Raw genomic sequence first — 26,245 nt, 5'->3', positions numbered from 1 at the left:
ACTGTTTTGTCTAAAAGGTTTGTGCCAAATCATGTCAACTTTCCTTTTGAAAAGCTTGGGATCAGTCAACAGAGGAGTATTGGCTACTAATTCTAAATGTGGTAAGCAGTTAATATACAGTGAATTTAATGTTTTATAAGGTGTAGATAAATATACTTTTTCAGATTATGAAATAGGCATAATCTGGTCTAGGCCTATATTGCTGGATGCATGAGGGAATTCCAGAAATGGTTACATAGGTTAATAATTCCCAGAACCTATGATCCCTTTGGATGTTTGACAATTTTTGAAGTCTTTTCCTAAAACTGTTCAGTGTTTTAGCATGAGCTTTACTCAAAACTGTTTAGATCAGCTACCTTTTTGCAGGTTTTGCTTACACATTTGTAAACTAGATATTTTTCTTTGAATTAGTTTTGTTTTTTAGTCGGTAAATATCATATTAACCGCCGGGGCGGAAAAATACGAGTTTTGCGTTCTTAACTTATTGGAATCGTCCTATATAAAAAAAAGTATAAGGTTTGATGGGGTGGAAATGAGAAATAACGAAGTTCTAGAAAATAAAAAATTAAATAACTTTCCAGTAATATCTCCATGTTCTACATCCACGTCTAGCGTCACGTGACCTTTTGTGGCCAATGATTGAACCTCGTGATGACGTAATCGGTTGCGCCGCCATCTTTGCAAACGTAAATGAGAAATTACAGAAATGAGCAGAATTTTGTTCAAAATTAATAATGTTTTCTTAATTTCGAGAAAAAAATTAATTACGAGTGCCTAGGGCCATCAGCGCGGGCTTCGGCAGCACCTTCGGTGCTGCCCCGCGCGTGATGTCAATAAAAGAAAAACATCCCTCGAGATAGTACCTATCAGTAAAATATAAAAATTCTAGAGGGGCTGATAAAAAATATAAATATTGAAATGTAATGCAAAGGCAATTATGTAAAGTTTAAAAACTAAATAAATCATGAAAAACTCAAATATATAGATGGATATTAACAGAGAACACTTACCATTAGTGTGTTGGCGGATATAGCTAAACAGCAGCAACAAATAAAGTGGTCTATCACAACGAAACGACACAGTCTCCGCTCACCGGTTTAAAAAACACCACTCGACCGCACGACGAACAAATTACACTCATTTTTAAAAATGCCCTGTTCTATTAAAAAAGAGATAATTTTCGTTTCGGTCAAAACGTCAAGCTCTTTACGTGCCCTACGAAACACTCCGACACACACAATTCACTAGGGTTGGTTGAACCTAGTGGATGGTTGATTCATCATTGTAAAACTCACTCACTCAATCCGACCTACTGAACACGATATCTTGTGTAAACTGACCTATGCCCCGGACAAACTGAGATAACAGGTATGCTATCAGGCTGCTATCAGTCCCGCGGCCGCAGATAATATTCAAGTAAACAGATTATCCAGACACAGCACACAAACTGAACATTAAAACATTAGAAACTTTAACCACTTATCAATATACCCCCTAAAATCATGTTATTTGTCATTTGCACCCCCTAGTACTATATATATATTTTTTGTTCAGGAGGCCGGGTGAGCAGAATACGTTGGTAACGTCAAATTCGTGATTTGCCGCCCCGGCGTTTAATCTTACTGGTACCTTTTAGTCCATAAAACTACTCATAATAAATAAAAATTTTAAGAATAAAAACTAAATATTTTAATTTAGTTATTATTTTTTGTTAGTAGGCCTATACTTTTTGGTTCTAGTTTCCATTAACTACATTATATATAACAATCTCAAATCACTTATATAAATCATCTTAAAATAGTAATTGTAAAGTTTTGATTTCCAGAAAGAATTTTTAGGCGGTTGTGTTCCTTAATTGCACAATAAGCAATAGGCCTAAGTGATGGTTTAAAATTTTAGGTTATATCTCAAATAGACCTAGTAGTCATCAGTCTAGGGGACTGAGGGAATCGGGGTTTCTGAGTGTGGGATAACAACAAGCTAAGGAGGAATAAGCATTGGTAGAGAGGATAACTGGGATACTAGGCTAATATTCAGGGAAAAAATACAAGGAATTTTAGAGGTCAGAGTAGAGAGTTACCAACTGCATCTGAGGATAATTTCATGAGTTATTTGGGGGAGACTTTAATAAGCGACCTACAATCGTTATTTCTATCGCTATTATCGAACAATTCGATATATTATCCAACTTTGATGTATGTAAAAACCGTACACAATAAGAGTTATAATAAATCACCGTAACAAGAAGAATCTCGGACATTACAATTTTAAATACCCAAATTTTACTATAGCATTACAAAACAACAAAATCAACTATGGCCTAGACTTAGATATCAAAGAAACCTTTCAATATTTATAACTTGCCCAGCGTGATTTTTTATTTCAATAAGTAACGCTTTTGTGAAATGGAGGAAGAATTCTCGCCGTGGGTTACTAGAAGCTGAACCCACATGTTGAAGCTACTTAAACAAATCTCGTCACTTGTAAAAAATATCTTACGTATTTCCTCATATTCACTGCTATTTTCAAAGTCTCAAAATATTAGTTACTTCTTGTTGTTTATTGTTTACATTAAAATTACTCTAACTAATAAGTTGAATAAATTGTAATATATTGAATTATAATTCCGATAGAAACAATCAAACCATTTGATAATAGCAATTGAATAACATGTGTTGGCCACTTATTAAAGTCTACACGTTATTTGGGGTTCCCTTTTTACCTTCATTTTTGCAATAGGCTCTACATCTATCATGCAGTTTGATTGTTGTTTTTTTCTCTTGTGCTCTTGGTCTTGTTTTTGCCTATAGGCATCGTTTTTGCATACCTGGTTATTAAATTATTTTTCCCTCTTTCGTGATTGGTCAGATTTGCTGCTTAGTAGATTTCAAAATAAAGATGTTCTTTGTGTTTAGTTTGTGACTATTATCCATTTTGTATTATTTTCTTGAATTTGGTTACAGCAATGGAGTTACTTTTATAAACAGTATTGTTTTACCTATGGACAAATTTGTGTTGGGTGCTCTGTTTTTATTGTGTTAGATTGTCTATATCCTCCTCCTCACTAAATATTCTGTAAGTTAAACTTTATTTTTTATTTTCTTTGACTCTTTATTAATTTAAGCTTTTTCTTTCTTTTCTTTAGTTATATTTGTTATTGTTTCTTGTATAGGCCAGTCAGCTCCCAGGTATGGCACTTTCCCAAGTTAGATTATGTTGAACTAACGGAGCGCTCACGTGATCTGAGCTTGAATTTAGGTACTATCTCGAGGATGTTTCCTTTTTTTTACCAGAAGTGCGGGGTGACGCCAAAGGCACCACTGAAGGCCAGGGCATTTCGGATCGGTATTTAACCCTTTAAGTGCCACAGCATTGCTAATTTTGACGGTACGAAAAGTGCATAAAGTGCCAGCATCGCTAATTTTGATGTTTTGTATTTCGATAATATTTTATATAGTACAAGATTATTTTTGCCAAATAATCAGACAGTTGTATTCAATAGGTTCCAAACTATCGATAAATACGAGTTTTATGTTGTTTCCCTACTATTTTATCTGTAAAACTAATGTTGTTTGAGTATCTATCAAGAGGCCACTATTTTTGCACGAGTATTCATTATGGGGGACAAAATTAAATTACAGTATTAAAAAGAACAGACGTTATTTAACCTATTATGGAATTTACAAGTTATTACGACAACCAATGAAAACAAAATGTGTCTATTTGGAGACGATTTGACGATAGGAAGTATGACTCATTGAGTATTTATCGATTCATTATGGAAGAAGGAATGTGTAATGAAGTTTATTTTGTTCTCTGATAAGGAAAAACTCATCCAAAAGTAGTGGGCTGCGATGATAATACTGAAGTACCTATGCGATGATTTTGTCTTCTAATCACGTGACGTAGCGGATGAGTACCGTGTTGTGCAAAGGCATTTGTTTATGTGCCGATAATGAAGCATTTGAGTAAATACAAACTAAAATAGTAACTTATACAGTATTTAACCATACACAGTACTCATCCGCTACGTCAAGTGATTGGAAGACAAAATCATCGCATAGGTACTTCGGTATTATCATCGCAGCCCACTATTTTTGGAAGAGTTTTCCTCATATCTAGATATCGTTCTGTTATGTCTATTCTCGAATCAAAACCTGGAAAACAAGTATTTTTTCACTAATTCTGATATTTTCTACATGGTATCATAAAATCAATGTCATTACATCTGTGTTACCTAACAAACTTACATAACATGTATATGAAATTTTTTATTTAGCCTATTATATATTTCTTTTATGTTTTTGAAAGCATATTATTATTATTATTATTGAATATTATTTAATTACACTATACATTGATTCAATAGTATAAAATGACTCAAATGATTCATGAGTTTTTTATGTACACATAAAACTCATGATTACATTTTTACTTTTTAGTATTCACAAAATATGTTGCTTAGGTTCATTATTTATTTATAATGAACTGTATTAATTTTATTTCCTTTACCCAAACTGTGGTAGATACAAAATGTCTTGAAGATATTGTTTGTTGTACACATTTAAATATGTAAGTAAGTTTCCTTTAAAATATGGATTGAACGCATGATATATTTCTCATGTTCTTATTTATGAGACCATATTATTTGTGCTGAACAATAAATTGTAATGTATTGTAGCAAACATTATTATATTTCAAAAATGACTGACACTTTTGTTCTCTAGGTCTTGGAGTTCAATGTTTATCAACTACTGGAGTGCTGAATAGTCCTCGTAAAACAGTACCCGATCGAACTGGCAAGAACATAGTGTTTGTTGATGGTGTCCGCACACCATTCTTACTATCAGGCACCGATTATGCGAACTTAATGCCACATGAATTAGCAAGGCATTCATTGCTGTAAGTATTTTGTAGTATCTTAACAGAATGTTATTGCATGATGTTGCTTACATTTTTATATTCTTGTACATCCAAGTGACGATGGTTTTATTACTTATTTTTGTATGTGAATGTTTAATTTTAATCGAGTTGAAAAACTGCAGTAATGGTAACTTTATTAAAACTAGAGATTGATCTTTCAGAGAAGTATTTGTAAACAAACTACGCATTTTTTGAAAACTGTTTGGCTGTAATTAATTTGATGAAAAATAAACATTTAGCATATGGTGATACCATCACTTTAAAGTGGTTTGCATATATTCGACAGTGTGATAGTAGCATTTTAAGGGTTAAGCCATTAAGAATTAAACAAGTGGTTTTTGCTTATGTGTTTATTAGTCTTTAAAATAAATTAACACATTGAGTGCTGTAGACTCGGTAGCTGCAGTGAAGTTGTTAAAAAAACTCATACACTGTATCATTTTGTAAGAGTATGAGTGAATTCATAATAAAAATTGTATTCGATTTATAATAAGGCAAGTAAATGATAAAGGTCAAGTAAATGATAATGTTATGAAAGCTTCATTTTGGAGTTTGTTTTATTAAAGACATAATTTATTTTTAATATGCTTAACTAATGCTTTTCATAGTTTTTTATACATTTTTGATTTCAGTGGATTGTTGAAGAAAACAGGAGTTCCAAAGGAAGTTGTGGATTACATTGTTTATGGGACAGTAATTCAAGAGGTGAAGACTAGTAACATTGCCAGAGAGGCTGCTCTCTGTGCTGGGTTTTCTGACAGGACACCAGCTCACACTGTTTACTATGGCTTGCATTTCAAGCAATCAAGGCATCACCACAGGTTGGTAACTTGTTTAATAGCAAAATACTTAATAACAGTTTTAATCCTGTTAACCCTTTGAGGTGTCGGCCGGGACAGCGTCTGTCCCACTTGTGATGAGTGGCTGAGTAGCGCGCGGGACAGCATCTGTCCCACGCTGTAGTGCTTTGTTCTTTATTTTGTATCTCCTAAACGAACTAACCTTTTCATGCCAAATGTTTTTTGTTTGTTTCTTAAAAGGTTGTATTTTTTACAAAAAATTAATCAAAATTTTTGACTTTGTTTTGAAACGCTTACTTGCAAAAGAAACTATTCTTTCATTTTTTGGATACCTGAAAACGGAACAAAGAAGCCTCTTAGTGACTTTCGATTAAACCTTGTCCAAGGACTTTTTCTTCGTTTTGGTCCCACTGAGCAAATTGTTCAGAGTCCTACCATACGAGAAACCACTAGGCTTTCTGCTAGAAATAGTAATCACTGGCCAAAACAATCCAACACTCGACGACGTTATGTAGTGTGCCGCAAAGTGGGAAGAGAAGAGATCCACTATCTACTGCAGTGGTTGTGACGTAGGATTGTGTTTGGATCCTTGCTTTCAAAAGGTATCACTCCATCCTATATTATTAATAGGACTTGAAAATCATACTCAAATCTATTTCAATCTGTGTAAATAACTTAAATTTCCTGAAACTCTACTCAATACAATTTGTAACTATAAAAACGTATTGGTGTACTCTTATCCCAAAGAAAATGGTTCTTTTCTAATTAAAATCTAACATAAGCTATATACTGATATTAAAACTAATTTCAATTATAACTATTTGAAAACAGCTTCATTCTATGTTTTTTTTACCACAAAACACGCTTAAAATGTAATGAAACACAAGTTTTTCAAACTAAATTAATGTACAACACATATATTAATTGACGGAAAATTCGTAAGATTAACTCAAGATAAAAAGAATTTAGTTTTACAAGTGAGTACAGTTGGAACCAAGTGAATTAAAAATAAAAAAGTTAGAGGCAAATAACTAGAACGATACGCGGGATGTGAGATTTGAGTGAAATCCCGCCCGCCCAGCGAGGGTAGGCGGGTCTCGCGTGCACCGCCACCCAGACACAGCGCACGTCAAATAGCGCCGGTGTGTGAAAGGGTTTAAAATAGATCTATTCAATATTATTTCATAAACATTTTATAAAAAAATGTGGTAAGATTAGTCAGAGGTTTAAACTAATAAAAGTAATTAAAAAAATTATTGACATAACACAACTTGTGTGTTTTATTATTGGTAAGACATTAGTAAATACAAGTTATTATCCACACCTTTTACGTAATACCCTGTTGTATAACAGAAAACGTCATAGGCATCTCCTTTTTAAAGTGGCATAATAAGCACTTATAACATCATTAACAAATACACATGATTCATACTTATATCAATAGTTTGTCAATAAAGCAATTGTCCGTGACTTCTTATGTAATTCCTTGTCGTATCACAGGGGCATCATAGGCATCTTCTTTTTTAAATGGCATATAAAATGCACTCTTAAAATAAGTGATGCACTTGTGGAAGCGTACCTTTAAAGTGGTCGTGGTCACTTATGAATCAGAATCAGAATCAGAATCAGAATCAGAATCAGAATCAGAATTTTTCAGAATCAGAATCAGAATTTTTATTGCCGTTACAAATGTGGTATGCATGGCATCGTCATCTCATACAAAACAAATTGTATTATAAAAGTAAAATATTCATAACTAGACTATGTTAGCTTCAATATGATCTATAACTTCATCTAAACTGTATGCTGCTAGATTTACTAAGATATTTTTTAAGCATTTCTTAAACCTAATAAAATCTAGACATTTAATATGATTTGGTAACATGTTATAAATTTTTAATACCTATCTCTACAAAACTATTTTTTGGTACATTGGTAGGTACAGTAGTTTACTCTAAGATTAGAACAATTTCTAGTAAAATAAAATAAAATAATTCATCATTCAAATAATTGTAATTGTTATAAAAGTTGTAAAATTGTTGGTATCTTGTAATTCTTTTACAACTATACTGTTTTTATTTTATTATTTGACTGTACAAAGTTTGAATAGGGACCATTTTGTTAATATTAAAGAAAATCACACAACTAATTTTTTGAGATTTCCTCTTGTTTATCGTAACGTATGTGCAGTTTGGGTTTGTGAGTTCTAGAGATAATAATCTTTTAATAAAAAATACAAAATGGTGGCTAGCAGAAACTACAACACATTCCTCAACCTATGTGTATAGAAAAATGCTTGTTTTAAATCGTGAGTACTATCAGCCACATAATTTTATTCTAAATGTACAGAGTGTTCATTTATTATGTTATATAGTAATTTTTTGGTACTTTGGAATTATCCGGGAGGTACTATTTTTGAGAGATTTTCTTAACAGGGGCCCAAAAAACTACATTATTAGAAAGAACAGACTTTATTTAACTTCCTGTTAAAATTACGTCATTATGAAAAAACCCTAGTAGGAAAAATCTCTTCCAAAAATTGTGACCTTCGGATAATATCAAAAGTACCGGTTTGTTTAAGTTTGTAACTAACACTAAGGAAAAATGATAAACCATGAACTTTGAGCATTGATAAATAAAATGCTTTAGTGTTCTTTAGTGCTTTTAGTGTATTTTACGGGGCGAGTAACATAAAAATATGTGATAATATCCGAATATTCTTTTTAATAACCAAAGTTTAATACTCAAGGTTTCAAAATGTTTACAAAATTCAATCATTTTAACACAGAGAGGTATATTTTCTGATAGAGAGGTTCCTAAAATGTTTATTCTACACAAAATGGTGGCCATTTAAAGTTTCAATATTGATCTTATTGCAACAGTCACCATTTTGTAAAGAATAAAGCTTATGAAGTTTGGTTTGCAACGTTATGTTCTAATAATAACCTTTAATATTAATGTTTCTAATATTAATAAGACCTTTAAAATTATATGCGTATTGGACCTAGGTTTGAGCCGTCTCCATAATGTGATGGTTATCAATTAAAAAAATTGTTAAGATAGCTGTATAACATTGTGCAAAGTTTTGTAGATTTGATCTGTTATGGTGGAAAAAAATATTAAGGTGTTTCCAGGCATTTTATACAACCTGTATACATACTTTTATTCCTTTTAAAATCTTTGGTTTGATATACAAAACTGTGTGTATTTTCAGTAAAGCCATTAATAAAACATGTCAAAATAGTTTTGTGCTATCTAAAAACAAGTAGATTTTAAAATGTTATTAATAAGTAAAATAATAAAATGCATTTTTAACTTTTCAAACAAATTGTAGAGACACTAAAAACATTGGATATCAATTTGTAGATAATTTAATTCCGAAGAAGAAGTTAGAAATAAAAATAGTTATAACACGTTTAACTAAAATGACAATAATTTCGGTAGAATAATATAATTTTTAAATTGTAATTGCTAGTGTAGGAGTCCTACAGGCTTAAAACAACAGATGGTCAATGGATTGAATAAAATAATTCCACTATTCTACAGGTGTTGGTCTAATTGCTGCTGGAGTGTATGATGTGATTGTTGCTGGTGGCGTGGAATTCATGTCAGACATTCCTATCCGCCACTCTCGCAAAATGAGATCTCTGTTGTTAAGAGCAAATAAAGCAAAAACACCTCTGCAGAAACTTCAACTTCTTGGGAGTATTAGGCCGGACTACTTGGTACCTGAAGTAAGTTTTCGGTAGTACATTTATTTATTTAATTAGTTAAGAATGTACGGATTGTTAGTCACAAGAATAGGACACACATTTGGCTTGCGTACACAGATTTATTTTGAATTTGGTATCATAATTTTGAAGCCATTTGTATACTTACTCATCTGCACTCACTTGGCACCACACAGTGGTTCAAAAAGCACCATAGAAACCTTAGAAAATAGTACGGACACTCACTGCATCATTTAATAGCAGTATTTAAAGCTTATCGATTCTAAATTGAATTTCAGCACGGTTATTATTAATTCCTATTCCAGTTCACTACTAGTTTCGTCCTGACGAGATATAAAAAAGAATTAAATTATTCTGACCAAATTATAGAAACTAATACAAACGATAGTAATGAAAATGTATTACTATAATATTTATAAGTCAGTGATCATTGTAATATATGAAATGTAAAAAATATTACAAAAATATGTATGAAATTAATAGAAAATATAAAACTTTTTTATGTTAAAGAAAGCACTCAGAGGTTAGGTTATTAGCTAGAATTATCAGATGACACAACTAGCTGTGTCTAAGATTTGGAAGAAAGTTTGGTAGGCTGCTGGCTCGGTCACCGGCCAACAAATTAAACATGGCAGAAGCCATAATCTGGGTGGTGAAGATGGCGATAGTGATGTTGATCACGATAACCATTTAAATCAAGATGACAGATGAATAGAATAGGAACCATTTGCAGTTCCATTAAACATTAATAGTTCTTTACCTCAATAACGGCTGCATGTAGAACTTACACCTTTTCATACAATTGTAGTAGTCTTACAACAAAAAACTTTAAACACCTTTTCAATAATTAACCACTACGATATTTCTTGTTTTCGTTGATTAACAATAATTTATCATTACTAACATGATTTAATAATTTTAATGTTTATTATTATTATATTTATTATAAGTTATAAGAAAATGTAAAGTAGTAATAAAAATACATTCATGTATGATGTTTTTAATTAGATTTAATTCAATAGTTCACGTACTGCATATTTTAGTTTACCGCCCATAACACCTTCAACTAAAAATAGGCAATTGCCTGTGTCTATTCTTGTGACTCACATAGAATATTTCTGATATTAACCCTAAAACTGGTAAAGCTGTATATATAATGTATTTTAAATGACAAAGCCATGGTGGTAATTATCCAATGACGTCATAATTAAAGTAATCTGTGCTTAAAGTTGAGCTGAAAGTTTTATTATTTTAATTAAGAGATCCATGATTTATTCTTTTGTGGTTAAATCTATTTATATATAATCTTTTGATTCTGACACCTGTCACTAAAAAACTAAAGTGCATTATGCAAGCTCAGAGCTTATGTTTACTAATTAAGACAGCTGTTTGGTTGTTCTGTTATTTTGTGATTCTTACAAAAATTATCACGATTTACCTTCTAGTGATATGAAAGTTGTTATCAAGTAAAATTGTTGTTGTTTCTTACAATTAAAGTTATATATGATATCATGATACCTTAAAAGGTCCTAATAAACATACTAAAGGTTCAGAGAGACATTTTAAAACTTTTCACAAATACCTAAAAATATGTTAAGACCCTGTAAGGTACAAATTTTCAAAACTAGACCAGTCAAATTAGCCATTAAAAGTATGATTAAGAGAAAGAAAGTATGATAGTTTATATGATATTAAGGTAGTTTATAGTTTAGATAATTAATTTGATGTGCATATGCTTCATTACTTCATTAATCTTAGTCTTAAAACTTTATTTTAGTCAAGTTGAGTAGTTTTCTATGAGTAAATGTGTAATATAACTAGACAAATGGAATGTGACAGCTACTTAATGTCCGTATGTTCGATTGTATTGTCCAGCTGCCGGCAGTAGCAGAGTTCTCGTCAGGAGAGGACAATGGGCCACTCTGCAGACAGGTTGGCTGCAGCATTCAAGGTGACAAGGCAGGAGCAGGACGAGTACGCCCTCCGCTCTCACACACTTGCCCAGCAAGCTAGTGACCAGGGCTACTTCACCGACTTGCTGCCATACAAAGGTGTCTAAAACTCTATACAGCATTCAAAACACATAGTTCATTTTGGCCAACCATATACATGTTGGGGATTCATTTCATAATGAAGTCTATTTCTGTGACAGGATGAGCCCAAAAATGTGCTGTATTTACCTTTAACCCTCCGACTGATATTAAGAAACTCCCAGAATGATGCACTGGTTTTTTTGTCTTTTGCGCAACATATTATTCAGATATTTTTAAAAAAATATGTACTAAATGCTAAATAATAAATTATATATCAATTTTTTTGTTAGAAAACCAGAGAAAAATAGAAAAATAATACAAATATGCACTTACAAGAGTTGTGTTTTTTTTTTTATTTGTACATAAATTGAAAAATGTGTATTGTAAATTTTGTTTCTATGCTTCACTCCTTGTAACTTTCACATGACTTGAGATAATAAGATACTGTAAATGTACAAAATATACACAGTTTTGTAGTGAACAGGAATATAACATATATACACCTATTTACTACAGAAAAAAAGTTTTTTATAAAAATGTAAAGTATGTACTACTTTTTTTAGGAGTACGCATCAATAAATAAAGGAGTGTTTGATAAATTCTTTGGGCAAGAGGAATATCAGATAATAATGAATCTTTTCACTATCACTGTAAATGTTTCATAACCCAACTCACATTCCACCGGTTTATAATCAACCAGACTACTTGACAACAATTCTGACACTTTATTTGCCGATATGTCAGTTTCATCATAAGTATAACTGAGCAGGTCTAGCAAGAGCCGTGTGACCGGCGCGAGAGGGGACGTGGAGTAGGGCATAGAGGGGCGAGAGGGAGGGAAGCACTGAGCCGCCTGCCTGGCCTCGCCGAGCGGCGCCGATGTGCTCACAAGCAACCACTATTCACAGATACGACATTCTAACCGCAGTCATAACTACTTATACCTTAATATTAATATTAGTAATTACATCATCTATGGCTTTTAACTATATATGACGAAATAATATTATCTAGCCTATATAAAATCCTAGAACTATTTAATTGTTTAGCTTGCGTAAAACCTTACCTAACGACCATTACTCCCTGTAAAATTAATTTTTTCTCTGAGAGATGGTAATAGAGTTTTTACTGTTGGTCGTTCGCCCATTGATTTTGTGGAACTCATTTACATTTCGCCTGACAACGCACAAATCAAACTCATCTAACTCCGTTTTGTTCTTTACTCTATGTCTTTTTTTATTTGGCGTATAAAACTGGGTTTCAGTCAGAACAATGGTTCTGCTTTCTGCAATAATTCTCTTTACAGACGTCAGTGATACACCCGTGGCTTCCGCTACACGACATTGAATTTGTTTTAAATGTATTGCAGCTCCAGTTTCAGCTTCACGTTTCATAAATTTGTACATATTTGCAATGATTTCTCGACTTTGCCTATGCAATACTTTTCGTCCACCAATTAGTTTACGATGCTGCTGAGCTTCCATATTAACCCTTTTAACCCCGACGTCCGTACTATACGGACGTCGTAAAAATGGCGTCAACTCCCGACGTCCGTATAGTGCGGACGTGCACTTTTTATTACTCTACTGGCCACCTATTTCACCAAATGCTTTGAAATTTCACAGACTTGTGCACAAAGATATTTTGCATCGAAATATATTAGTTTGTAATGGTTTGACTTCGTATTTTGTCAGTCTGTGAATGAGCAATTGCAGTTCGTCTCGACTGACTGCTGCTCACGCTTGTTGCAGACAGCTGTATATCACGTGGTTGTGAATATTCTGTTTTCTTCACAGTTTTAGGTTAAAGCAGTATAAAGTACGGCAGTTAAAGTTTATTTTATTATTTGTTTTATTTCAAAATGAGTAAAAGACATCGTTCAAAGTCTCCCGTAAGTGAAAATACAATAATTAGTAACCTAGTTGCAAATGGTGTGGATGTGATTAGTGATGACGATTTGAGTGATGGATATCTTGAAAATTTACATTTTGTAGTGATGTAAATATTGTTTTAAAACTTTTTTAAAATTTAGATTATGAACAGTTTTAGTTATTTTGTCAGAAATAACTTTGGTTTTATGTTTATTTTAAGTACTGTGAATTTCAAAGGTCTTGTTACATTGCCTTGCCCAGAAATGGCAAAAAGAAAAATTTACACGGCTTTACAAAAATTGATGTTACTCCACTTGTAAATAAGGTAGGCCTATAATTTTTGTTTCCTTTTATTAAGGATTAAATATATCATAAAGTAAATGGGTATTTTTGTGTCAAATATTTTTTTATCTATATGGTTTCCATGATCAAACTTGAAATTTTTTCATTTTTATTTATTTTTTATATATGTATATGCATTAAAAATAAATTACTTTCAAAATAATAATTTTATTTGTATATTTCTGTAAGCTACATGTATAAAGAAGTAAAAGAAAAAAGAATTACCTAAATATCTTAAAAAATAAACTGAGTTATGAATTTTTTACAAAACCCTTACATTTTGTCTGAAAATGGCTTGGGATTTCTGGCACATCACTTGATTTAATGGCCGGGGTTAAAAGGGTTAATATGAGTACAAACAACAATAACACAACCACTATATAACACCTACAACAACGACAGCACGGCCACGTGAACGCTAGATGTCAGCACAACGGAACGACACGACTCCAACGCCTGACAGCAGTGAACTGAGCCGGCTGCTACCCCCACTCCTACATCTGACCTTTAGGCTACTGCGCATCTTTGGCCCACGGCTCTTGCTAGACCTGCTCTGCTATACTAATATTTTCATCATCCAATTGTTCATGTATATAATTTGAAACAATGAGGAACACCCATTTGACAACATAGCTGTATTGATAAACGTCTTTGCTGTCGCTCATCAGTTAGAGAGTTAACAACTGACCATAACATCTATTTGATGATGGATTTTAGTGTTTTATTAATATATTTCTCAGTAGTGTATATTTCAAAATTGTAATAAACTAAGAAGTAGTGAATTCGTTTTTGAGTTTTTGAAATTTCAGAAGTATATAAAATGTAAGAAACAACTTTATTTTGTGTGAACTTAAAGTTTAAAAAATATTAGGTACACATAGTACCTTAATATTGGTTAGTTAATTTTTCTGACAAAAATATACAAGTCAAGGATTCAGTAACATATATGGAATATGTGGTAAAACCATGAGGTTACCAATGATGTGAATAAGGCCGTTGACATGCAAAATATCAGATTTCTACCTTTTTATTCCATTTATGTCATTAGGGCATTCTTGAATGATCAAAGTATTGTATTTAAATAATTTTCTAAACCTATGTTTCTTTATTGTAGTAACTAATATTCATTTAACTTATAAAACTTAGATAAAAATGGAAATCTAAAAAAATACAATTTGTTATCAAGTTAAAAATATCAGTAATAAAAACACTGTTCTGAACTTATTTGATTGATATTAGTATTTATTTGTTTAGTATTGTATTGTTTTCTTTGTATTGCTTTTATTTTTGTTCAATTTACATGTTATATATTTTACCTCTGTTGATTGGCAGAAAATGTATTATTACAGAAATCACACGGATCTCAAAATCTTTTACCCTTAACGCCTTAACCCTTAGCGAGCCACAAATAAATAACCAAAACTACTCCTAAGAGCCATACCCCTTAAAAATAAAAAAATTCCCAAATACCAAAACCAATTTTTTAAAAATAATTCTTATAACATAAGAGGTAAGAAAAACGACAAAATATTTTTTTTTTCTCTCTTTATTGTTAATTTACAGCCAAAAAATGGTAAAATCATAATTTCACTGAAAAAATTTAATTTCGACATTCTATGTGTTCATATATAAAATTAACAATAGTTGAACACAATTATTGTAATATTTTACAAAAAACAAGCATATGGTAATTTTTATTAAGAGAAAATATAAAGAATATAGTAAAAATTTATATATACAAATTAAATAAAAGCAATGAAACTACAAAAAATTTCAATTTTCCAAGTACAAAATAAAGAACACACTACATTTTACAATATTATAACATGAGAAAAACTTATAAATGATACTTATTGAAAATGAGCTTCATATATGTGATCCTTAGGCGTAGGTTTGTTGTTTGTGGTACATCTCAAAAACACAGGTCAGGATGCAAGGCAGGCTTCGACGCACACGTCTTGCGCACAATAAAGCTTTACATCACGATAATAATACATAAACTACACTGTACATTGATTAAAAATATTGATTAACATAAAAATTGAAAAGATAAATATGCGGATCGAAAATGGAAGGGCGAATAAACATCTACCTTACGGAAGGCTACAGGCAGACTGAGCGCGCGTGAGTAGACGTCGTTGGCTCTGCGGGAGACTATGAACAACCGGCCGCCCGCCATTTTGTCGCTCGAACAAGAGCCGTGACCTTTAAAATAGACACAAACGGTTGTCTTTTGTTTAAATAAACCTTGTTTTAACAGTTTTTACTAATTTTGTTACCCAGAAATGCTTTTAAATAATATATTTTAAAAAATTGATTTTGCGTCAGTGGATGTCGTTGGCTTTTAGCGCTAGTTTAGGCATGACGTCTAGTAACGTCATTGGCTCGGAAAGGGTTAATTTAATTGATTATTTTTGTTAGTTTGTTCGGTGGTCATATGTTTGTTAGATATAATATTAGTTACTCTACATAAATAGAAAAATTGTTACGTATAAAAGTTCACAGTATATACTAAAAATATTTTATGTATAATATTAGTCCATATTTTTGTGTGTCTGTCCATATCCAATGTCAGTATTAATTACGGAACTTGCAATAACTGAATGTTGGATTATATTTTGCAGTACCAAATTCGGACAAAGTTGTGACAAAAGACAACGGGATCCGAGTGTCAACGCCAGAGCAGTTGGCCAAATTGAAGCCTGCATTCATTAAACCTCATGGCACAGTAAACAGCAGCAAATGCCTCCTTCCTGGTAGGTTCATGCTCTAGCAGAACTGTCTGAACACATGTCAACAGTTTTAACAGGATACCATAAAACTGATGGAAAATCTAATGAGTTACACTAATTATGTATTCTTATTAACTTTGTTATTCTAATCATAAATACAACTATATAAATGATATATGCAACCACAGCACACGAGCTTATAAAATGTCACAGATACATGTGTTAAAAATAAACTTTATGTGTCTAAATATTTCTCATTTTAAATACTAGTACATATTATTCAGATAGTTGGTTAGGGACAGTTAGATCCTTTAATAATTATACACATATAGGATATAATTGATATTGATAACTGATTAGGATTGTTTTAAAAGCAGAACTTTTTTGTGTAGAGTTGTTTTTAAATTCTCATTTTTATTGTTAATCTATTGGCATTCTAATTTAATGGCATTTTCATTAACATCGACTCTTTTCTTTTGGCTATATGACTTTTCATTTGATATGAATAAAAATTCCATATGTTAAAAATCTTATGATTGTACTCAGTTTGTTTACAAGGGAGGGGCTATTTAACCCTCACAGTGGTAATCATGTATTTGGTAAATGGTAAACGCAAATTTCAATTTTTGCATGTTTTGACAAAAATATTATAAAAAATACATGTCCTTGCATGTAGTATGACATATTATCTATAAAATATTTTACATTTTAAATAAAAAACTAATATTTTCAGTAATACTGACCATGGACTCTGATGAATAGAAACCCTTGGTTTAAAAAGTAAAAGCGAAAAAAGGTGTTTACATTTTCACTTTCCAATCTGAGAAGTTTGGAACATCATTTATGACATTACTGATTTGCAAAACAATCATAACAAAAAATTATAAATTATGTCGCAATACAGTTATGTTGTTATAATAATATTATTATGTTAACAGACTGATGGTGCATCTGCTTGCTTGATTACAACGGAGGCAAAAGCTAAAGAACTGGGCCTGACTCCTAAAGCTTACTTAAAAGATTTCATCTATGTTTCTCAAGATCCTAAAGATCAGCTTCTTTTAGGGTATGTAAACATGTTCCACTTTTTATTTTTAAAAGTAAACTAATAAGTGCAAAATAGTTATGAAGATGGGCTGTTCAAGTAATCTATATATATAAAAATGAAACTGTTCGTGTGTAACAGCATCACTCACAAACGGCTGGACGGATTCGCCTAATTTTTTTTTTAATTTGTTCGTCTTGATCTGTAGAAGGTTATAGGATACTTTTTTATCCCTTTCCCGATTCAGGATTCCGCCCCACTGGTTACAGAAATACCCGTAATAAATGCATTGCAGCAAACATATGTTATTAAGTGAAAGAGTCTTATTAAATTTTTAATCAGCTGTTCTTTGTAAACATATATAATGCGACAAAAAATATATTTATATATAAATTTCTTTACACTTATAGTTTTAAAGCATAGAGTAAGCTTAAGAGAAACGACAAATTTTGTTTAAACTGTTTTCTGCAATCATAATATATAAAAAATGAATGTTTGTGTGTTTGTCCTTTATAGACTCAGAAACTATTGGACCAATCACTATGAAAATTTTTATTTTTCTATGTAGAAGGTTTATACGCAATGCCCATTGATGTAACTAACCACCAGGCTGTACTGCAAGATATAAAAGTTATCAAAGCGCCTGCACATTATAAACTGCAATTACAACACAGTAGTTACGTATATTAAAATATCCAAACACTATTTGAAGGCAAAGAAATATACGGGCAAAGCTTAAGAGACGCGTGCGAAGCTGCGGGAAACAGCTAGTTCTTTATATTTTAAACTACTCACATGTCTGTTGCCAACTTTACATTTAATTTTTTTGATTGAGCAGAGGTTTTGATATAGATGAATTTTATTTTTACTATTCTAAAGGAGAAACACTGGAGGTTAAATGACATATATTATATCTCTCAACATTTCAATTATATTATACAATGAGAATGTTAACAAAAGAATATCGTGAGTTTGTGCAAATTTTGTTATTGCTATGAGCACTTCATAGCCCCATTCAAATTTTTGTTGTTGCTGACTACTGGTTTTTATTTTTTAATGAGTTTAGTTGCAAAATGTTTAATTATTCAACCAAACAATCATTCTCTTTAAGTTAATTGACCCTAGAAAAATTGTTCACATCTCTTAACAGCAGACTGAGATATGCATTTATGAAAGTTGATCATGGATGACAATAGGCAATATTCTTTATTAAAAATATCATTAAGATATGTTACAGTGTCCTTAACAAAAATTCTTTAGTCAGTCAGAAAGAGGACTGGTTATTATTTTATTGTAGTGTATATAACTCAGTTATGGTGTTGATCTGTATCTGTATTACATATTCCATTTTTTATAACATTTTGGATTTGTTAATCCTTTAACCGCCTCGTTCCTGGATTCGCGGCGACACCACCCGAGCACTGGGCTTAGTATCATACTAAAATCCCTCAGCACCGAATATTTGTCCCAGTTTTTGTGACATAACACGTCAAAGACGTTATTTAAAGTTTAATAAATAGAGTAAACAATTAACAATGATTACAAACATCTCAAATAATATAAATTTGTGAAATAATTACAACTTATTACCACTATCACACTTTTAGATATATGTTTTTACTGTAATGTGAACTTATAAAAAAATGCCGATAAAATAAAAGTCCTTTCAGTTCGGTTAGAAGTACATCTGTAACAAAATTACCTGTTTGTGTATTTATTATAGGATTTTACATTATTTTCTCAATAATTGTTTGGGATAAAAAAGATTTTGTTAAAACATCTTTAGGTACCTTTGTATACGTTCCAGAACTCCTTTTACTTTTTCTCTGAGTTTCTGATTTTTTAATGTTTAATCATATTGGAAAAAATGGAATATGTAGTCATTTTCAAGACATTTTCCTTAAGTGCTATCATAAGGACAATTAACCTCAATAAATAGATGTTTACTATAATAATGTATCGATAAAGAAAGTGTTTTTAAAAAATTATATCAGTGTTTTAGTTTATTTAAAAAAATAGTAATCTACACACGTTTAAATGATTATGCGTTTTATTAGCGTCTGCCATTACATGATTTTTAACTGGCAAATCCAGGATTAAAACATTTTTAATGACACTTTTTTACTGTATAAATTGATTCATGCTGGATGTTATGCTGCGTTGTCTGGTGATCAGTGGTTTAACATTGTATCAATAATCTTATTGTCTCAACAGTAGAATCTTTATTTTAAGAAATATAGTAATTAAGTATTCTTATTTTCAGCCCTGCATATGCAACACCTAAAGTGCTGGCCAAGTCTGGATTAGATCTGAAGGATATTGATGTTTGGGAATTCCATGAAGCATTTGCAGTAAGTTAAAATTAAAATTCTGTCAGTTTGTAATAAAAAGTGCTATTTTAAAATATTGAAATGCTGTTACTTAAAAGAGTTTTATTTCTTCAAGTTTGTAAAAGAAAACATTTTGAACATGTCTTTGGCCTGTCTCATGACTGCATGCAGTTACAGAAACTCTGTCTGAATCAGCTTCTTGCTGTCGTCTTTTCTAGGATCATGTGGAAGTAAACATGAGAAATATGTTGTTTTCAGGGGCAGATATTGGCTAACCTGAGAGCCATGGACTCTGACTGGTTTGCACAAAAGTATATGGGACTGAACGCGAAGGTGGGTGTTCCTGATCTGAAGAAGTTCAATGCCTGGGGAGGTTCATTGAGCATTGGGCACCCGTTTGCTGCTACTGGTTAGTGTCTGTCGATATACGCTATTGAATACGCGTATCATCCACTATAACAATTTAACTATATGTCAGAAAAATAAAAGTATTAACCAAGGCACATAAAAATTGGTTCTTACCAGTGGATTAGTCAGTTGTTTTGTTAAGTCTTGTTAATATTGCAGTTTGTATTACATTTTGCTGAGGTCTATGATCAACAAATAGTATTTTAGTGAGTTTCTATTGGTTGGCTGAAGAAAAACTGGTCTCTAATTGTTGTTAATAAAAAGTAAATAAATAAAAAAAATAGATAAAAAATTAACTAACAATGAACAAATTTTCATTGTTTCAACAGGAAGTAATTAGTTAAACTATTAAATTAACAATATAAATTCAAATAAAGTTGTAACTACAGTTTCAAATAACTGTGTGCTTGTGACTCAAAATCTAATATTTTACATTAAATTTGCCATATTTTGAGACAGGCACTGGTACTAAAATTTAATCAAAATAAACTCAATAACTGAATATAATGATTTAGACCCCTCCATACCTTCTTTCAGGCAGGCTTTGACGTCACTGGTTTTGAGTGGTTTTTGGTGTATACGTTTTCAGAGAATTGGTTGATAATCATTGTACATAACTTTTGATGGAAGATTTTTAAATGCTGTTGTGATCTGTAATGGTTTTCATCATAGTGGTGTGTGTCATTATTGTCCATATGTTGTACATTTCGATGAGCATTACAGTGACTGTAAAAAGTCTGTAACTCAATCCCGTTGTAGAGTATTATAACACAACACTCGATTTTTTAGTTACAATTGTTCCGGAATTTTTCTTCTGGGACTAAATATTTTGTTTACTTTTTATTTGGCACGTAAGAAATATATATATATATATATATATATATATATATATATATATATATATATGGTGAATGAGCCTGTTTCAAACTACTCTGAAACTAAGAGAACAGTATAAAAGATCCGATGTAACCTCCTTTGACTTAGAGACTGGGTTAAACTGGTTATTCTAGAAATAAGACCACAATCAAGGATAAATTCTAGAAATTTTTGTGGATTTCTTTACTGCAAGATAATCTGATCTGTCATTACGTCAAGATGGGATGTTAATCTGATACTGATGTAAACAAAAAAATGAAGAATTTAGTTTTTAAACTGTACTTGCTAATTTTAACCTGTATTAATTTAAGACAATTTTTAAATGCAAGATTCCAACTTACAATGGATTAAATATTTAGTTCTTGTCTTTTAACCCTTTCATGGCCAGGAGCAAATATGAGATGTTGCAACATTTTTTCACATCTCATATCCCCTTGTGACTAGTCAAAAGTGCCAGGCTAAAATTGGCGATTTTGCAGACTCATAACTTTTCATAAAAATTAGACAATGACCTAAAAGTTGCACCAAATTACTCGTGTGTGTATATATATATACTATCAACAAAAAAGTATATAGTTGTAGTTTTTAAGTGATTTTAAATTTTAAAAAATGTTTTAATAGATTACATACAAATCTTTTGCAAATAACTAAAAACGTAACAATAATTTTTCGGTGAGAAGCTATTTTATTATATTATACATTTAGAAAGGAACATCTATACAAAATTTTGTGTTATTTCTCTCGTAAATACATTTTTTATGACACATTTTGTAGAAATACGCATAATTGTACTTCGCAACATTTTATAAGTGTCACGTGACAATTACGAAATAAAAAATGCATAGACCTCCAAAATAAAAATGATATTCATATTAATTATCTACAAATATACCAGGGAATAAAAAAAGCATAAAACATTAATCATTTGATGTCGTATTTATTTAAGAAAACGATGAATATCAAGGAGACAATATATTGCCGCCTGGCGCTTTTCGCATGTCACTGACAGCAATATTTTGCCGCCTGGCACTTTTCGGACACGATCTATGGCGGCAATATATTGCCTCCTGTCCTGGAAAGGGTTAATTTGATTGAAAATAGAGAGTTGTATCTTCTGAGGTTTGAAATATCTTTCTATTCTGGTTAGATATCCAAATTATTCAATAAAAAATAAATAAAAAACACAGACCAAAGGATCGAAAACTCTGAATAGTTTTGATACTTTTTTTATAACATTCAAGCTCTATACAAACTGATCACTCTCTTTTCTGTGAGTAATACATATAATCTAAGATATACGCTCTGAGAAGACACAATATACACACTTTATCACACAAAAAGTCTTGAAGATATAATTGAATGGAACAGAGAGCTGGAGGACCAAGAATTTATTTTTGGAACAGGCATATCATTAACCCACAGTAGTACTGATACCTACACAGCACATCCTGGTATTGTGTATTATCTGTCTTTAGTCACCTTGGTCACATATTATTCTCAGACAGACGTGAATTACTTGGTACTCCGCGATTAAATTGTTACTGAAAACTGCTTGAGTTATTTACTACCTATTTAATCAGGAAATAAACTTATGCTCATTGTAAGTTGTTAGATCTGTATTTATGTTCTAATTAAATTATCTTACACTATATCCATGCAATTTGCATTATATATAAATTCATCATTCAGTTTATAATTGCAGTAATGACAGTCATAATAATTTATTTGATAATGATATTTAACTCAAACATTGGACATATTACAGGAGTGCGGCTGACTGTCCATGCAGCCAACAGGCTGATACGAGAGGATGGGCAGTTTGCCCTCATTGCAGCTTGTGCTGCCGGAGGACAGGTGAGTAACTTATTATCGGTACTGAACCTGGTGCTGTAGTATTGGTTATTAATTGTATATATGATATGTTTCTGTTTATTTTAGTTTCACTATTCTCACATAATAGTTATTATTATTTTGAGTGTTTAAAAAATATAAAGAACACAAAAAGATTCAGTAAATAAAAATAAATATTTTAGCCTCACATTTTCTTTAATGTTTTTGTATTCTTTTATATATTGAATGTTTTGTGTGTTTTCTGTGATGTGTTATATTTCACCTCATCTGACAATGTCTTCTGGTTAATAAAAAACTTTCATTTGATGAACAAGCTGATAACACAGTTGCATTGAAATGCATCATAAACAAACATATTTTTATTCAGATGAACGACAGTACGTAAGTAATATAGTTGTATATATTCGAGGTTTGCCAAATAGTTGGTTTTTATCTTATCTTAAAGACAGAGGGCAGTGCACCGGATTGTATGTTATGTAAATGTCCTTTTTTGTTACGTAGAAACTCTCCATGGTGTCTTAGAGCAGTCAGTATTAAAACCAGTATTTTCCTTCATTTATGTCATCATGTTTAATTCTTCAATCCATGATGGTCAAATGATTGATTCAATATGCTGAAGCCATGAATTTTTGAATCAGATCACAATACAATCTTGAAGTGATGTTTCATTGATTATAAACCAGTATAATTAACCTAATATACAGGGTCATCGAAAAATAATGCCTAGATTTTAAATAACTGTCATAAAAAAACTATTAAAGGTAATTTAAAGGCTGTAGTCTTAAAATGTGCGGAAAGAAATACATTTTTTTTTTCATACCTTAGTATGTTTCAATGTGAGCACCGTTCGTTGCCCTGCAGATATCAAGTCTGTAGTCAACTTCCTGCCACGTGCGTCCAATCATATCTGGCGTAACAGTTTAAGATTGCGGAAGAAATTCGCTCCCGAAGATGGTCTAAATCCCGAATCTTTTCTGCGTAAACTTTATTTTTTATGTTCCCTCAGAAAAAGAAATCCAAAGGGGTAAGATCAGGACTTCTAGGAGGCCATGAAATGGGGGCTGCTCTACCAATCCAACCGTTTGGGAAGTGTGCGTTTAGTGCAGCGCGTACCTCGCGATGGTAGTGAGGTGGAGCCCCATCTTGCATAAAAATGATTCGCTGTCCAGTCTGTTGTTCGATATCGTCTAATTGGGGGAACACAAACAGTTCAAGCATGTCCAGGTAAACTAGGCCTGTAATGGTTTTTTCTACAAAAAAGAAAGGTCCAATAACTTTGTCATGAAATAACGCGCACCACACATTGAGTTTGGGAGAATCACGCACATACTCGTGGATTTCGTTTGGCTGTTGCGATCCCCATACATGGCAATTGTGACGATTTACATATCCATTTATGTGAAACTTTTTGTTGCACGGTCAACATCGTACTGAGCGGCGGCACGTTTGTGGCCGGCTGACCTTGACGATTGCGCAGCTTGTCTGCGCATCACAAAGACAGGGAAACACAATCAGACGAACTAAAAACAAAACTTGCGTTCACCAGTTATCGTCCAGTGAAAGAATTACTCATTTAACATGAAAGGTTTTGATGTTATAATTTTATTAAATCTAGGCATTATTTTTCGATGACACTGTATAACAAAATACTTTAAAGAAAAAACTCACTTTTTCGGATACGACTCAAAAAAATGCACCAGTCACAGGTTTAAATACAAGTTCAAGTGATTAGATCAGTAAGAACTGTCAGAATTCTTCCAAAAGTGAACTATAGTGAGTTGTGTAAAAATATCTTTAGAGGGCTCGAATTGTTCGATTTTATCCTGTTTGTATAACACATTCGAGTCTACGCTCGAGCTAGACTCGAGCAACCATTGTTTTAATCACCCTGCCGGCGCTCGAGCGTAACTCGAGCACAGCTTTGCCGATTGATATACGGAGTTGCCCGAGTGATATTCGAGTGCCGTCTGCTGCATTAGAAAGCCAGCTTTGTTGGTTAGTTCAGAAAAAATTCCGCTAGGCGCTACTACGTCATAACCCGCTTGAGGCTTTTGTTTAGCGACTGACATGGCCTGGTGCGTCGTCAGTCTATCTACGACAACAATCATGGAGAGGCGCGTGTTTCAAAAAACAATGGAAGAGGGCAGTATATTAGCTGAATTAGAGTTAGATACGGACTCTGATATTGTTGATGACACCGATGATGATCCGGATTTCAGCAGGTTCTACTGCAAGGACTGTAATGTGGCACTCCTGCCTACCTGACTGTTTCCAAGAGTATCACACTAAAAAGGATTTTGTGTGATTTTTTTAGCATTTGAGAATTTTTTGGCAATTAAAATTATTTGTAAATATGTATATAGTAAATGCCTTTAAAAAAATTGAAATTACTTGTTTTATTTATTCAAAAGTTAGTTTTCAAGTAACACAAGACATGCGGGAGTTTTTATTTTTCTTCAAAAAATGTAAGTTTTGAAATTTTTTTAAAAATTAATTAGATTTTATAGGAATACAGTTTTTACATATCAATTTAAAGAGGAAAGATAGAACTTTCAAGAAAATATAATATCATATACATAATATTGGAACAGTTTTCTCAAAAAAAAATCTGAAAACCCATTAATTTATGCAGACCAGGCTATAAAAAACAGCAAATAGCGAGCAAGACTCCAATGTGTTAATCTCAAGATTACCTTGTACTGTTGATTGTATTGCGAGTTGCTCCAAGGTAGGGACATCCACCAATACAGGACTACCTTTGAAAAACCCACCTGATCTTTATATTTACAGTTTTGGTGAACATTGAAAGCATGTACAATACAAGGGTTTTTAACAAAATAAAACATGTTGTAATTTTAAGTATGTTGGCATACTTTGTAGTTCTCTGTAATCTTCTTACATGATTTTTGTTGAATTGGAAAAATTACCTTAAGAAGTCTTTACTACTCAAATGTCCATTAAGAAGAATATGTAATGCTTTTAGATCTATAAATAATGCTTGAAAAGTGATGAATCTCTTGAATGTGTTTGATTATTTAATAAGTTTCCTGTTTGTGAAGTAAAACCTGTTTTATATCTAGATGTGTTGCTTGTTTTCAGGGTGTAGGCATGCTTGTTGAACGTCATCCAGATGGAAAGGCTACATAAGTGAAGAACTGAACTATTTAATACACTTGTAATGCCTAAATACATATTTTTGTACTTTTATGCCTTTGTACTACACTACTTCTGATTGTTTATACTTTATCCTGTGAATTTATTATGTATCCATAAAAATAATATTATATTGCTGTTTTTATGTTA

At 31.9% G+C, this 26,245-nt stretch overlaps 1 protein-coding gene across 1 annotated transcript; it reads left to right on the top strand.

The window, feature by feature from the left end:
• LOC124373537 (trifunctional enzyme subunit beta, mitochondrial-like) lies at positions 1-26,245 on the top strand. Its single transcript, XM_046831899.1, is given in 14 exon segments — positions 1-101; positions 4,728-4,902; positions 5,556-5,703; positions 5,705-5,744; positions 9,270-9,457; positions 11,330-11,362; positions 11,364-11,505; positions 16,325-16,431; positions 16,433-16,456; positions 17,371-17,498; positions 19,741-19,828; positions 20,066-20,216; positions 22,857-22,945; positions 26,042-26,245. Coding segments are annotated over 14 exon segments (1,431 nt in total). The 5' UTR covers positions 1-31; the 3' UTR covers positions 26,090-26,245.

The sequence above is a fragment of the Homalodisca vitripennis genome, unplaced genomic scaffold (genome assembly GCF_021130785.1).
Source record: "Homalodisca vitripennis isolate AUS2020 unplaced genomic scaffold, UT_GWSS_2.1 ScUCBcl_5856;HRSCAF=12786, whole genome shotgun sequence".
NCBI classification, from domain to species: Eukaryota; Metazoa; Arthropoda; class Insecta; order Hemiptera; family Cicadellidae; genus Homalodisca; species Homalodisca vitripennis.
The sequence above is the reverse complement of the archived record's forward strand: the minus strand, read 5'-3'. Positions and strand labels throughout refer to the sequence as shown.